This window comes from Lates calcarifer, unplaced genomic scaffold (assembly GCF_001640805.2).
Source record: "Lates calcarifer isolate ASB-BC8 unplaced genomic scaffold, TLL_Latcal_v3 _unitig_5489_quiver_634, whole genome shotgun sequence".
Classification (NCBI taxonomy): Eukaryota; Metazoa; Chordata; class Actinopteri; family Centropomidae; genus Lates; species Lates calcarifer.
Window position 1 is genome coordinate 210,379 of NW_026117558.1, and position 16,738 is coordinate 227,116.

At 38.0% G+C, this 16,738-nt stretch overlaps 1 protein-coding gene across 3 annotated transcripts; it reads left to right on the forward strand.

Annotated features, from left to right (window-relative positions):
- The first annotated feature begins 6,798 nt into the window (after window positions 1-6,798).
- On the forward strand, window positions 6,799-14,463 carry LOC108874629 (uncharacterized). Of its 3 annotated transcripts, XR_007811458.1 has the most exons (6): window positions 6,803-6,962; window positions 7,579-7,634; window positions 8,000-8,533; window positions 11,541-11,572; window positions 12,125-12,210; window positions 12,830-13,374. XR_007811458.1 is itself a non-coding variant. In XM_051068932.1 (4 exons), the coding sequence occupies exons 2-4, from the start codon at window positions 7,624-7,626 to the stop codon at window positions 14,460-14,462; spliced, it is 1,623 nt and encodes a 540-aa protein (XP_050924889.1). In that variant the 5' UTR covers window positions 6,799-6,962; window positions 7,579-7,623; the 3' UTR covers window position 14,463. The 3 variants fall into 3 exon arrangements, 2 of the variants coding, with proteins under 2 accessions (XP_050924889.1, XP_018518665.1); XM_051068932.1 differs by lacking the exons at window positions 11,541-11,572; window positions 12,125-12,210; window positions 12,830-13,374 and adding an exon at window positions 13,385-14,463 and having other exon boundaries at window positions 6,799-6,962; XM_018663149.2 differs by lacking the exons at window positions 11,541-11,572; window positions 12,125-12,210; window positions 12,830-13,374 and having other exon boundaries at window positions 6,805-6,962; window positions 8,000-10,539.
- The last annotated feature ends 2,275 nt before the right edge of the window (window positions 14,464-16,738 follow it).

Here is a 16,738-nt window from a genome sequence, read left to right on the forward strand (position 1 = left end):
ACACTCTGATCAACTACAGCATGGGAGTGAAGTTTGAAGACAACATCTGGTTTGAGATCGTAGAGGAAGAGAAGAGAAGTCAGTCAGAAAGTCAGACACCAGATGTGATCGTGTACAAGATCTTTGGTTTTGAAGATCTAACTCTGCCCTACTCTCTGACCATCATCGATACTCCTGGATATGGAGACACCAGAGGAATCGAACATGACGTCATCGTCAGTCAAAGGTTGTTGGACCTGTTCCGCTCAGAGACAGGTAGGGGAATGAGTCAGTTTACAGACTTTATGGAAAAATCTGGACCTCAGAAACTGATGAAAACAGTTGAAGTGTTGATTCACGAATCAGACTGCCAGCCTGCATCAACAACCTGCAAGACAGAATCAAGTTGATTGAACTGAAACAGACAGAAACCAAACAGGTTCAAGAAGCTCTGAAGAAACATGAACAAGAGATGAAGAAGAATGAAGAAGAAATGTTGAAACATGAGAAAGAGAAGAGGGAGTGTGAAAGAAAGATGAGGACATCTAAAGAAGAGATGAAAAATGATGAGAAGTTCACTGCAGAAGTTGATGAGGTCCACATAGAAAAAGAAAAACTCAGTGGTGGGATGTGGGGCTTAATGTTTTATGAAGGAGCTGTCACCTGTAAAGTCTGCAAAGAGATGAAAGAGAAGTATGAAAAGAATAAAGCTGAAAGTGAGAAGAAGTTGAGCCTCTTGGAAAATCTGGAAAAGGAAATGAAAGACCTGACAGCAGAGAAGACTCGGTGGTTTGAAGAGTCCTACCAACATGTTGTCAGTCTGGAGCAGATCGCCCTGAATGTGGATTCAGTGTCCACTCATGTCCACTTGGACGTCCTGATTAAGAAGATGAAGGAGAAAGGAGACTCAGAGAAGGTCCAGAAACTGGAGGAGATGAGGAAGAGACTGGATGAAGGAACCAGTGCTGTGCTGCAGTTTATGCATGGTAAACTGGCAGCTGGTAAACCAGTTAAAGAAACCTTTCATTGGTCGACGCTCTTTAAACATCAAAATGTAATTTCATGATAATTTTATTAAGTGTAATATTCATATACTATGCAGGATTTCTTGCTTCCTGTTTGTAAAGACACCATTCAAAGTTGGCTTCTCTTCCTTGCTCAATGATCAAACTCTCTCCCTAGATGAAATCACTAAAGCGCTCCACTGTATGCCTAATAGTAGACCACCTGAACCAGACCCAGCAGACTTTTACAAACAATTTTGGCCTCTTCTCTCACCACTGTTCTCTAATGTAATATCTGAAATTCACCAAAATAAAAACCCTACCCCACTAAATGAATACTACATCTTACATATCCCAAAGCTAAACAAGGATCTTACCAACTGCTCCATTTATCATTTATCCCAGATCATTAATTCATACAGACACAAAAATAATAAGTAAAGCACTGTCAATCAGACTGGAATCTGTAATGTCATTATTAATACACATAGTCTAAACCGGCTGCGTCGGGGGAGACACTCCTCAGAAAACACCCAGATTATTTAAGATAAGATAAAATAGAACTTTATTAATCCCGAAGGAAATTGTTGTGCCAGACATAGCTCCAATAAACAGTAAAAAGCAAAGCCGTTAAATAAACGTGAAGAAATAAAGAATACAATAAAATAGGATAAATAAAAATATAAAGTATATGCATCAGTATTTATACTTAGACGGACTTTATTGATCCCTTTGGGATGACTCCCTCGGGGAAATTACGTTTCCAGCAGCAAATACAGACAGATTTACACACTATATAACAACAGATTTAACAAACGGATTTAACAAACATTGTCAGCGGAATAGTAATGTTGCACATCATAACAGTAACAGTAGTGTAGTTAGCAGATGTTCTTCCTGCAGAAGGGGAGGAGTTATAGAGTTTTACATTATGAACCCCTCATCCTAACTTCAATCAGTCCACTGATCAGCAGTTATAATAGGGTGTCTGGCTACTCCATCAACTGGAACAAAATCTGAGATTCTATCTATAAGAAAATGGAATGCTGTGGCCGGGGACCCTTTCTCCAAACAAAAAGTTAATTCTGTTAAATACCTTGGAATCCACATCTTCTCAAATCTAAATGAATTATTCAAACTACATCCCCCTGGAAAAAGAAATAAAATACATCCTAGAAAGATTGAGGAACAAATTACCATTATCATTAATCGCTGGAATCGCCACTGTTAGGATGAACATCCTTTCAAAAATAAACTCTCTTTTTCATGGCCCCTATCAGCCCACCCCTACGCTGGGTCTCCTCTCTCAATAGCATAGTCACCAAATTCTACTTGAAAAAAAACAAAAAAACAAAACACAAATAAAATGATCTACCCTCCAAAATAGAAAATATGGAGGGCTTGGCACTCCAAACTTCCATTTCTACTTCATCTCACATCAGTTACTGTACATCTCTCACTGGACAAATGACATCAAATCACCATGGCTAGAAATTGAAAATAATTTAACTCAAGAATGAAACATCAAATACCTCCCATTTATAGAAAAAACTCATACCTGCTACACAAATAATACCACTTTAACTGCCTGGTGGAATTCCAGCAAACTTCTAAATCACCACTTCTCACCATGCTCTCACAGCCCTCTGTGGAACAACCCAATGTTTTTAATCAATAAGAAACCCATTGCCTTCTCAGCCTGGATTGAGGGAAGAGTCACTAGCCTGCCTTTCAATACATTCATTTAAGAGACCAGATACTCAAACTCCTGGCATGCAACAACTGTACAGTATTAATTCCTCTGGACAAATGGACTACAGACACAAATAACCTTCCAACAGATTTCATCTTGCAAGACATATGCAATAATATAATCTTCAGCACCTGTAACTCCAAAACTCTAGTTCATACATTGATTTTTCCCTTCTTTTTAGAAAAATACCATAAGACCAAAATACTCCATTGCCACTAAACACCCTGTGATGAAAATGTTACTCAAGTAAAGGTACAGAGGTCTTATAGGTAAAATGAATTCTCAATACAGGAAAATGACCACTGCTGGGGTTATATTACTGATCATTTTACTGGGTTGTAATTATTGTTGTGCTGATTTATAAGCCGTAATTGTATTTGTAATTTCTTGTTGTAGCTGGTTGAGCTGATTTAACTATTGTATACACTGAAAAGTTGTTGTATGTTTATGGAAATGCATTTTAGTTTAACGACAGATGTTAGATGTAGTGGAGTAAAGAGTAGAGTAGAAGTTAGTATAAAATAAAAATACCCAAGTACCTACAATTTGTATTTGAGTAAATGCACTCTGCTACATTGTATAGACTGTTGCACAGACTTCAGTAATCTGATTACAGTCAGATCTCTGTAGTAATCTGATTACAGTCAGCTCTCTGCAGTAATCTGAGAAATCTGGTTTTCCAGCTACATTTCAGCTGCGGAACAAAGTTTTCTTGCTCATATATGAGGATAATTACCTTTCTAATAATCTTCAACATGTACAGGACAAAGACTTCAAACAGGGACAGATACAGTAAGTCTTCATTACTCTGACTGATGTGTCCTCATGTTTAAAATGGCTCCACCCAAAGTCTGAAACTAAGAGTCTGAATAAGTCAGATTCCAGGACATTTAAAATAATGAATCCATGTTTCGAAAATAGATCAGGGACAGAAATGTGATCACTGACCTGCTGCATGTAGAACAAGCCTGGTTTGTTGAGAGCATATAAACACACTGACTGATGAACACACAGCTCACTGTCTCCCAGGACTAAACATCAGACTCTTACAGCAGCCTTCAACACTCACTGTAACAACTGTCAGTTAAAGCTGGTGAAATACAGTCGAAAGCTCCACAACAAGGGAGTAAGTGGAGCTTGAGTTGAGCTTGTTTTTGTCAGACTGAACCATCAAGTACAGCAGGTGTGTAGAAGTACTCAGTGTACTGTGTTAATATGCAGAGTGTAACTAACAGTTCTGCTGTTAAATGGAGTGAGGACGTCCCCTGGTGTTTAATGTTCAGTACAACAGTGTGTGACAGCAGCCCCCTCCCTCCCTGATATCACAGTCAGACTGTGTTGTACATTTATTTCTGTGTTTTCTGTGTTAGTTGAATGTAGTTCTAATGTTTTCAGTGGATACGAGGCTGTGATTGATTCTGATGTTCTTCATGTTGACATAGTCTCAGTAAACTGTAACAAGAAAAGTATAAACCTTGTTTTCTTCATTTATATAAATGTAGATCAGTTAATGAAAATACAGCATGAAATATGTTGGTTATCCATAATAATGTTAATGTACAAACACTAACCACGTACAGTATAAACTGCTGCATTATTATCACTAACCCAATAATCAGAATTTCCCTGACAGTTTTTGAGAGTGTTATATAAAATTTTTCCAGTGTCGACAAAGAATCTTTAAATAAATAAAGTTTTATTTCTGTCTTTACCACAAAGAGTCTGGCTGCCTGTTTCTGCTTTATCTGACTGATGATCAGTTCCAGAGTCATTTTAGAGATATAATCTATAAATAAAAATTAACGTCTTTATGTTTTTATGTGAAAATCCAAAGGAGTGGTGGAGACTTTTTTCCAGCCCTGAGTTCTGTCTGTAGGCTTCCTCACAAACTGTTGTCTGAGATGCAAAATCCAGAACAAAAAATTAACTTCTCTGAATTTAAAGCTTCAATTTAAGAACTAAAGGAGACTAAAGGAATAAATACAGTAATTGGTCTAAAATCGACCAATGACAACACACATACACATTATCATATGTAATTTCTGTGGACATTACATAGACTCCTGTTCTAATCCTAACCTTAACCACTGACCCAAAAATCAGCTTCTTCCAACTGAGGACACGACTTTAGTCCCCAGTTAGTCTTTAGTCTGAACTATGTCCCCAGAAGTGGCCTATGATAGTCATGTTAAAGGTGATAAAAACAGCATCAGTGGAACATTGTTGCTGATTAAACTGTGTTGTTCTATTCCAAACGTTGGTTCTGGTTCTAACAGCTGATCCAGTCCAAAGACTTTGATCCAGAGACTTTGTAGTAAAGTTGACACATGATGGACTTTAAAGCAGAACAGAGCTGCAGCTTCATCTGCTGATTGTTCTCCACATTATTCATTCATTCATCCTTTGGTCTGGAAAAGGTCAGAACATGAAGCTGAGAGTTTTTCTTCTCTGATGTGATGTTCAGTGTGAAGCAGGAGCCATTTTCAGGTGTGTGTTTGTATTTTATATCTCCGACCAGCAGGTGGAGCTGCCTGGCTCTAAGGCTGACTGAGACAGAGCTGCACCTGGGAAGTAATCAGGTTCAGACTGTGTTGGTGCTTTGTGTTAGAAGCTCAGACTGTGCTTCTCTGCTCTCTGAGGAACATTTGAGATGAATTTGAACAGAGAAGGAAACAAGCAAAGATGCAGCAGCAAGGTGAGCTGCATTAAAGTGTAGAAGAAATCTGAAAGTTTGAAGTGTGACTGTTGGTGAAAATGTCCAGTTAGTGGAGCTGGGAGAGGAACTGGGATTCTTTTTTACTCCTGATGCAGAACAGCTCCTCCAAAGAATATTTGGTTATTATGATCAGGACTGATGTCAGTTAAAAATAAACTCAGTGGAAAATAATATTAATGTTTAATATTATGACAGTTTTTTGATGCTGATGTTTTTGTCCTCTGATGACCTCAGTATTACTTTGTAAAAGACAAACACTAGAGTTCAACTCTTCATGTCCATCAGTTGTAGGTGAAGGAAAACTGAATTATCAAAATTATATGTGTGACTATGATCCATCTGGCATTGTTTGAGGGAACCATCTGTAGAATAATCACTATAAATGCCTGTAGGAAAACTGAGACTCCAACAGAGTGGATGGTGCAATGGCTACAGCAAACTCCACTTCCTCACTGCCCTGCCCAAAACTTAACATGTGACTCCATCAGTGTGTTTCCTGAGGAAGCACGAGGTCGGTCTCACTTCCTTTACAAAATAAACATGTTTCCCTGCATCGGGAAACGTGTTTCCGTGCATCACATATACCCCTGACATTTAATGACATAACAGTAGATAATTTAATTTAAAATCCATCAAAGACATTATAGATAACATAATAATAACAAACAATAATAACAAAAGTAAGCAGGTTACAAGCTCCTAGTAATGAGGTAACAAGAACTTTTAAGGTGTGTTTTAATTCCTTCAGAAAGAACCAACATATGAAAAGAACAAACAATCAAAATCATTTTCATTCCTGAGATTTTGATTGATTGTTCTGACATTGGCCATGTGTCCATGAGAGCTGATTTTCTAGAACTGGCCATTTGACATTTGAGCTGATTGTCAATTTTCTTGGTGTGCTAATAGTTTGTCTGGGCTTAGAGAGGATTCCTATTGTACATTTCCTGTCTGGATTATGGATTCTGGTCATTATTTAAAGTGTCCTTACTTTAATCTAATTCTGTCAGTTAAAGGTGGAGACAGAAGCTTAGTTCAGGTGGAGGCTGATCCACAGTGACTGTAGCTGCTGCATTAGATGGTCCAGGTCAGGAGAGGACATGATGTCTTCTTTCTTGGTTTCACTTCATCATCAGCTGCAGTTTAAGATGCACAGACCTTTGTCTTGGTGGAACTCTGAGGTTACACCTCCATTGCTCTGTTACCTGATGTTCTGTTTATTTAAACTGATCAGCTGATTTCAGTTGATCAGGTGTTTCTGTGTTTTTGTAGCTACTGAACAATTTACTGACATCAGTATGTAGAGTTTCATTTCTGTATTTCTTCATCTGCAACATGTATTTTTTTATCGTTTGGTGTTTTAGGGTGGAGGAGGCTGCTGAGAGAGTTTCTCTGAAATCATGTGAGCACAGAGAGTCCGTCCTCTCTGATATAAAACCTGTGAACACTGACTCCTCTCTGCTCTTCTGCCTCCTCAGCATCACAGAGCTTCCTGAAGACAACAACACAGGTAAGATCACTGACAGAGGGATGATGGGAAACTTTCACATGTCAGGAGATAAAGATTTAAATGCAGCAGGAAATGATTCCTGTGACTGAATTGAACTATTTAATAACTGTATTTATACTGTATACTTTCTCATAGGTTAGTGTTTAAAGTGAAAGCTTTCAGACAGATTTGAATAATTCTCTAATAATGAACAAACTGAACATTTCTCTCATTGTTTAAAACCAAAGATGTCAGTGTTTTTTTTTCCTTCTGATCATTTCCCAAATCCTCCTTCTATTTTTAACTGACTTTGCTGACGCTGCTGGTTTGACTTGGCTTAAAATCAGCTGAGACTGGACACAGAGCTGGAAACAGAGAAACTAAAGGAGCAGAAATCACTGACAGGACACTTTAATCTTCATCAATAGAAATACAGTGTGAGCAAACGACTGACTTTATAATCACGTGTTGTTACTGAGCTGCCACACAACATGTTACAGTAACAGGACTGTTTACTACCAGCTCTGATCACTGTCTGTTATCTCAACTGTTTGTGAGATTCATTCAGAGTAAAAATGGATCATTAGGTGAATGAAGCTGTGATTAATGTTTTCTGATGTTTTTCAATCTTTTCCAGACACCATCTGTTTGACCCTCTCAGCTCTCTGTATCAGGCGTCACCATGGCAACACAGTGAGTAACATTAACACAGTTAAAACAGATAAAGTCATGAGGTGTGAAGAAAACACTGATGAGAAATATGTCATTTAATCTTCTAAGTGTTAAAGCTCAGACCTCTGATGAACAGTTTACACTCCAACATCTTCAGTGTAGCTCACAGGTCACAGGTGGCTGATGAACAGAGTGAAGTGTGTGTTTGTTGTTGCTAATATTAGTTTATGTTTTTTAAAGGTAACAAGAAACATGATTTTAACATGGTTTAATCTGTTTCCTGAGATATACAAGGCTCCTTATATGGATATTAAGAGAGTTTGAAAAACCACCCATCCATTTAAAGATTAAATATGTATTGAGAATATTCTTTACTTTTTCTTCAGGATCATTAACATCTCATCCAAATACAAGGACATCATCTCCAAATGTTCTCTGATCAGTTCAGGATCTCCTGCTCTCTACCAGCTGAGACCAAAGAAAGAGGAGATTGGAACTCTGACCAGAATGACTGTTGGAGAAAGAAATCCTGAAAAGAAAAACAAAACCATCTTACTTGTTGGTGAAACAGGAACAGGAAAATCGGCTCTGATCAACACTCTGATCAACTACAGCATGGGAGTGAAGTTTGAAGACGACATCTGGTTTCAGATCGTAGAGGATGAGAAGAGAAGTCAGTCAGAAAGTCAGACATCAGATGTGATCGTGTACGAGATCTTTGGTTTTGAAGATCAAACTCTGCCCTACTCTCTGACCATCATCGATACTCCTGGATATGGAGACACCAGAGGAATCGAACACGACGTCATCGTCAGTCAAAGGTTGTTGGACCTGTTCAGCTCAGATGATGGAGTTCAAGAAATGAATGCAGTGGGTCTGGTGATGAAGGCGAGTGATAATCGACTGAGTGACCGACTGAGGTACGTCTTTGATTCAGTGGTTTCTCTGTTTGGAAAAAATGTGGAGAAGAACATTGTAGCTCTCATCACACACTCAGATGGAATGACGCCTGAAAATGCTCTTGAAGCTCTTGAAGCTGCAAAAATGAAATGTGCCAAAGATGAGGAGAAGCAGCCTGTTCACTTCCTGTTTAATAATTGTCAGAGCACAGAGAGAACACAGAGAAATAAGAGGCCTTTAGGGAATGCATGGGACGTTACAGAGGAAGAAATGGGTAAATTCACAGACTTTCTGGAAAAATCTAGACCTCAAAAGATGATGGTAACAGTTGAAGTGTTGAATGAGCGATTCAGACTGGCAGCCTGCATCAACAACCTGCAAGGGAGAATCGAGTTGATCGAACTAAAACAGACAGAAATCAAACAGGTTCAAGAAGCTCTGAAGAAACATGAACATGAGATGAAGAATAATGAAGAGTTCACTGTAGAAGTTGATGAGGTCTACAAAGATAAAGAACCCATCAGAGGTGGGGGTTGGTTGTGGTTCTTTCTTGAAGGAGCCACCTGCTGTACAGTCTGTGAAGAGACCTGTCACCATCCATGCACAGTGGCCCCAAAACCTAAAGACTGTAAGGTGATAAAAGATGGCCGCTGCATTGTTTGTACCAACAAGTGTCCTGTTTCAGGTCATGTGAAAGAAAACTGGAGGTTTGTGAACAAGACAAGGAAAGTTCAGAAGACACAACAAGACATGAAAGAGAAGTATGAAGAGAATAAAGCTGAAAGTGAGAAGAAGTCAAGCTTCTTGGAAAATCTGGAAATGGAAATGAAAGACCTGACAGCAGAGAAGATTCGGCTCCTTGAAGAGTCCTACCAACATGTTTTCAATCTGGATCAGATCGCCCTGAATGTTAACTCACCATCTACTCATGTCCACTTGGACTTCCTGATTGAGAAGATGAAGGAGAAAGGAGACACAGAGAAGGTCCAGAAACTGGAGGAGATGAAAAGTCAAAGGGATAAAAGAGTCCCTACAGTGCTACAGGTCGTGTATGCTAAAATTATAGCAGCTGGGAGAAAAACAAAAGATGTATGTTTCTTGTCTGATAGTTCTTCTAATTGGACAGGTGTGTAGGCAGCAAAGTCTTCACTGCTCATACAAATATTCAAACATCACAAAACTTAATTCAATACAGATCTATTAATTGTGATGTTGAGTTAAATGTAATCACCTTTTGATCTGAAACCTGAGGTTTCATTTATCAACTGTTCTCACAGTTTTCTACTTAAACCACATGGACGTACTCATAGAATCCAGTTCATCACTTTCTTGTGTTTTCTTTGTGCATTTGAAATCTCTCCTGACCAACGAACAAACTCCAAGAGTTAAACAGGTACAATCACAGACAAACCAACACCTAAATTATAGACACACAAACCAACTCTACTATCTAATAATGAATATATTATAAGCTGTTGTTCCTGAGGACACACAAAAAGTATAGCAGGTGTGTAGAAGTACAGCAGGTGTGTAAAAGTACTCAGTGTACTGTGTTAATATGCAGAGTGTACTGGGACCCAGCTAACAGCTCTGCTGTTAAATGGAGTGAGGACGCCCCCTGGTGTTTAATGTTCAGTACAACAGTGTGTGACAGCAGCCCCCTCCCTCCCTGATATCACAGTCAGACTGTGTTGGACATTTATTTCTCTGTGTTTTCTCAGTGTTGGTTGAATGTTGTTCTAATGTTTTCAGAAAACAAGTAACATTAATATTATTTTCTTCATTTACATGAATGTAAATCAACAAGCATAAGTATATTCTGAAATAAATTGGACATAGATGTTAATGTACAAAAACTAACCACATACAAAATAAACTGCTGCATTATAATCAACAGAATTCCCCTGACAGTTTTTAATAGTGTTATGTTATATAAAAAAATATTTGATAAATAATATAAAACTATTTCCAATGTTAACAATGAATCTAAACTCTAATAAAATCTTATTTCTGTCTTTACCACAAAGAGCTCTATTGATTGATTGTTTTATAGAAAAGATTTCTAATGATTTATGATTTAATTTCTGTAATTAGCTGTAGTTCCTGACTTTGGCCACTAGAGGGCAGTGAATACTGGTGATTTTACACCAACAAAACACAGATATGTCTCAACTGTGTACAGGCTTTTACAATATTGACCTGTTGATGTTTCTCTGTCGCCTTCCTGCTTCCTGCTCCAGGATGATTTTCAGAGCAGAAATACTCTGATCCTTTACTTGAGTAAAAGTAACAGTAGTGAAATATCAGATACTCTATTACCAGTCAGAGGCCTGAGGTGAAAATATTGTTTAAAGAGTCAGAGCTCAGCGAGAAAATGGCTCCTGGTTTTGTTGTAGTCCTGCTGTTATTTTCTATATGACTGGATTATTAACACTGGTGTAGCTGCTCCAGGTGGAGCATCACAGGTAATAACACAAAAACATAATGAGTATTTCTATTCTTAATACTCTGTAATTATACTTAAAGTACACACTAACTAACTGTAGTTGAGGTGAAGGCTGATCCACAGTGACTGTAGCTGCTGCATCAGATGGTCCAGGGTCCAGGAGAGGACATGATGTCTTCTTTCTTGGTTTTCACTTTCTCCATCATCAGCTGCAGTTTAAGATGCACAGACCTTTGTCTTAGTGGGAACTCTGAGGTTACACCTCTGTTACAGCTAATCTGATGCGATTGACTGTGGTTTAAAAAGTATGTAACAGAAACTCTGTCTGACACAGTGACTGTGCTATTAACTACTTTACTGAAATATTTTGTGGAAGGTCAGAGACAAACTGATGCCTCATCAGAGATACAGTAACTCTCTGTTTCAAACCCTGTGACTCTGTCCTGCTCTAAATTCTGGTGAGGATCCTGAACAGGGTGTGTTATAGTGAAAATAATGTGACCACAGAGAGTCCATCCCTTCTGCTGACCGACTGTAAAACCTGTGAACACTGACTCCTCTCTGCTCTTCTGCCTCCTCAGCATCACAGAGCTTCCTGAAGACAACGACACAGGTAAGATCACTGACAGAGGGATGATGGGATACTTTCACATGTCAAACTGGACATTTCTCTCATTTAAAAACATATGTGTCCATGTTTAGTGGACTCTCCTTCCTGTCACACAGCTGCTGGTTTGACTTGGTTTAAAATCAAAGACTGGACACACAGAGCTGGATACAGAGAAACTGCTCTAAACTGACAGGACACATAAGAATCAGCAAAATGACATATTCATTTCTTAAAGAACAGAGAGCAGACATTAGAGAAATATTATTCATGACATATAAGGGCAGAGGTTACATTGGATTATATTAGTAACTATGATTAATCCAACATCACGTCTCCTGTTGGACACTGATCTGTATCATGAACAGATACAGATGATATCATGAGCTGCTCATTTCCCCTGGAGTTATTTATTATTGGGGATAATTAAAAGATGAAACATTAGAAAATGACCAGCTAGCACTGAAACTACATGATAAATGATTAAAACACATCACATTAATAGAATCATCCTTATTTGTCTGTTTCAGATGTAATTTAAACTTTCTTTCATTACAGGTGAATGAATCTGTGACTGATATTTTCTCATCCAGACACCATCGCACCTGTTTATCACCACAGCTCTCTCCAGCAGGCATCACCATGTGAGTAACAACCATTACAACCATGAGGTTTAACTACAGATCTGATGACACAGAAATATGTTACTGTGTCATATTTTATATGATTGATAATTATAATTTAGCAATATATGTAAATGCTGTTCAATTAAGTTTAATTTTATTTTTAATCGCAACATACATTATGGTTTGAGTTCAGAAGGAAAAAATTACAGGTCATCCACATCTTTATGTCTTTAAGACATGTCTGAAGTTTGAACATCTGATTAGTCTGATTTAAATACAGTGGGGTGTCATCTGCATAGAAGTATAAATGTATGTAGTTTCTCCTGATGACTCTAGAAGCACATGTCAGGTTAAAAGTATCAGTCAGCACTAGAACCTTGTGAAGTTACAATAAGTTAAAGTCACAGTGGTAGTAAAATGTGATATGAATATTATGCATTTCAAAAGTTGGACTCTGTTTTTGTTTTTCAATTAGAAGAACTATAAATGTTTTAAATCTTTTCCATCTTAGAATTTTTTTTAAAAAAATGCCATTAGTTTATGATTCAATTGTAAGTGTGAAATTGAATAACATTATTCTATTTTTAGATCTGCAAATGTCCATTCTCTCTGTTCTCAATTCTCCACTTTTCTGCAGGTTCAGTCGCATTTTTCAAAGGAACATTAACACTACAGAAAAATACAAAGACATCATCTCTAAAAGTTCTCTGATCAGTTCAGGATCTCCTGCTCTCTACCAGCTGAGACCAAAGAAAGAGAAGATTGGAAATCTGACCAGGATGACTGTTGGTGAACAAAATCCTGAAAAGAAAAACAAAACCATCTTATTTGTTGGTGAAACAGGAGCAGGGAAATCTACTCTGGTTAATGCTCTGTTCAACTGCAGCATGGGAGTGAAGTTTGAAGACAACATCTGGTTTGAGATCGTAGAGAAGGAAGAGAGAAGTCAGTATGAAAGTCAGACATCAGATGTGATCGTGTACGAGATCTTTGACTTTAAAGAAAAAACTCTGCCCTACTCTCTGACCATCATCGATACTCCTGGATATGGAGACACCACAGGGAATGAAAAGGATGCTGCAGTCAGTCAAAGGTTATTTGACTTGTTCAGCTCAGATGATGGAGTTCATGAAATTATTGCAGTGGGTCTGGTGATGAAGGCGAGTGAGAATCGACTGAGTGACCGACTGAGGTACGTCTTTGATTCAGTGGTTTCTCTGTTTGGAAAAGACCTGGAGAAGAACATCATAGCTCTCATCACACACTCAGATGGAAGAAAACCTGAAAATGTTCTTCAGGCTCTTCATGCAGCAAACATAAAATGTGCTAAAAATGAGAGGAAGCAGCCTCTGTACTTCCTGTTTGATAACCAACAGAGCAAACAGCGAAAACAGGAAACTGATATGGTTTTAAAGAATGCATGGAAAGTGACAGGTAGGGGAATGAGTCAGTTTACAGACTTTCTGGAAAAATCTGGACCTCAGAAACTGATGACAACAGTTGAAGTGTTGAATTCACGAATCAGACTGACAGCCTGCATCAACAACCTGCAAGACAGAATCAAGTTGATTGAACTGAAACAGACAGAGATCACACAAACTCAAGAAGCTCTGAAAAAACATGAACAAGAGATGAAGAAGAATGAAGAATTCACTGTAGAATTTGAGGAGGTCTTCAAAGATAAAGAAACTATTGATGGTGGGAAGTGGTGGCTGGTGTTTTTCAAAGGAGCTATTACCTGTAAAGTCTGTGAAGAGAACTGTCACTATCCATGCACGATGGTCCCAAGTCCTGAGAAATGTGTGGTGGTGAAAGGAGGCCACTGCACTGTTTGTACTAGGAAATGTCCTGCATCAGATCATGTGAAAGAAGAGAAGCTCTATGTCAACAAGACCAGGAGAGTTCGGAGGATTGTAAAAGAAATGAAAGAGAAGTATGAAAAGAATAAAGCTGAAAGTGAGAAGAAGTCGAGCCTCTTGGAAAATCTGGAAAAGGAAATGAAAGACCTGACAGCAGAGAAGACTCGGTGGCTTGAAGAGTCCTACCAACATGTTGTCAGACTGGAGCAGATCGCCCTGAATGTGGATTCAGTGTCCACTCATGTCCACTTGGACTTCCTGATTGAGAAGATGAAGGAGAAAGGAGACACAGAGAAGGTCCAGAAACTGGAGGAGATGAGGAAGAGAGTGGATGAAGGAACCAGAGCAGGACTGAGGTACATGTTTGGAAAACTGGCAGCTGGTAAACCAGTTAAAGAAACAGTGAAGTAGGTGAAGAACCTCATTCTGACCTTTCATTGGTCGATGCTCTTCATCAAAACATCACTAAAATAAAATAGTTAAGTATAATGTTAATTTAATAACTACATTACTAAAAAGACATGTGCAATGGTAGATGAAAAATTCAGATCCTTCCTTCATATTACATGTTTGACTAAAAGTAACGATACCAAAACATCAAAATACTTTATTACCAGTAAATGTTCTGCAGTGAAACTGTTACTTAAGTAAAATTACTCAAGTCTTACAAGTAAAATGAGTTTTCAGTTGAGGAAAATGGCCTCTGCTGGTGTCATATTATTAATCATGTTACTGGATTATTTTTCCTGTTGTTATGTATTAGCAGCATTTTCCTGTTGTAGCTGGGATGGAGCTGATATTAATTACTTCATACACTGTCAGGTAGTCGTATGTTACATATGAAAATACATTTTATCTTGGTTCTTTAGTTTAAATTCCATATGTTTTATGTTTGTCAAATTTTACTTTGGATGTCAGATAAATGTAGCAACTAGTAGAGCAGAAGCTTAAAGAAGCAAAAAACGTAAATACTCCAGTAAAGTACACGTACATCCGGTTTGTACTTACACTTAAATACTTTCCATTAGTGAAAATTAAACCTTTTAAATTTAAAGTGGGTATCTCTGTGAAACCTTTCTACTTAGTGATGATTGTTGCATCAGTGTGTTCACATGGACTTCAGTAATCTGATTACAGTCAGCTCTCTGTAGTAATCTGATTACAGTAAATTTTCTGCAGTAATCTGATTACATTCAGCTCTCTGCAGTAATCTGATTACAGTCAGATCTCTGTAGTAATCTGATTACAGTCAGCTCTCTGCAGTAATCTGAGAAATCTGGTTTTCCAGCTACATTTCAGCTGCAGGAACAAAGTTTTCTTGCTCATATATGAGGATAATTACCTTTCTAATAATCTTCAACATGTACAGGACAAAGACTTCAAACAGGGACAGATACAGTAAGTCTTCATTACTCTGACTGATGTGTCCTCATGTTTAAAATGGCTCCACCCAAAGTCTGAAACTAAGAGTCTGAATAAGTCAGATTCCAGGACATTTAAAATAATGAATCCATGTTTCGAAAATAGATCAGGGACAGAAATGTGATCACTGACCTGCTGCATGTAGAACAAGCCTGGTTTGTTGAGAGCATATAAACACACTGACTGATGAACACACAGCTCACTGTCTCCCAGGACTAAACATCAGACTCTTACAGCAGCCTTCAACACTCACTGTAACAACTGTCAGTTAAAGCTGGTGAAATACAGTCGAAAGCTCCACAACAAGGGAGTAAGTGGAGCTTGAGTTGAGCTTGTTTTTGTCAGACTGAACCATCAAGTACAGCAGGTGTGTAGAAGTACTCAGTGTACTGTGTTAATATGCAGAGTGTAACTAACAGTTCTGCTGTTAAATGGAGTGAGGACGTCCCCTGGTGTTTAATGTTCAGTACAACAGTGTGTGACAGCAGCCCCCTCCCTCCCTGATATCACAGTCAGACTGTGTTGTACATTTATTTCTGTGTTTTCTGTGTTAGTTGAATGTTCTTCTAATGTTTTCAGTGGATACGAGGCTGTGATTGATTCTGATGTTCTTCATGTTGACACAGTCTCAGTAAACTGTAACAAGAAAAGTATAAACCTTGTTTTCTTCATTTATACAAATGTATATCAGCTAATGAAAATACATTAGGAATAAATTGGTTAACATGTTTTCCATAATAATGTTAATGTACAGAAACTAACCACATACAGTATAAACTCCTGCATTATAATCACTAACCTAATAATCAGAATCTGGTAGTTTTTGACAGAGTTATGTTATATTTAAAAATTCAAACTATTTCCAATGTCAACAATAAACCTTTAAATAAATAAAGTTTAATTTCTTTGTTTACCACAAAGAGTCTGGCTGCCCGTTGCTGCTTTATCTTTGATGATTAGTTTCAGTGTTGTTCTGTCCGTAGGTTTCCTCACAAACTGTTGCCTGAGATGTAAAATCCAGAGTAAAAAACAGAACTGAATGTAAAGCTTTAATGTGAGAACTGAAGGATCATTCAACAATAAGAGAAAATAAAAATGTCAAACTAGAATTGATGTAGCAGCAATTTCTGAGTCTGACCACTAGAGGGCAGCGAATACTGGTGATTTTACACCAATGACAAACACACATTGTCATAGATCGTTCTGGGGACATTACATAGTCTCCTGTTCTAACCCTAACCTTAACCACTGACCCAAAAATCAGC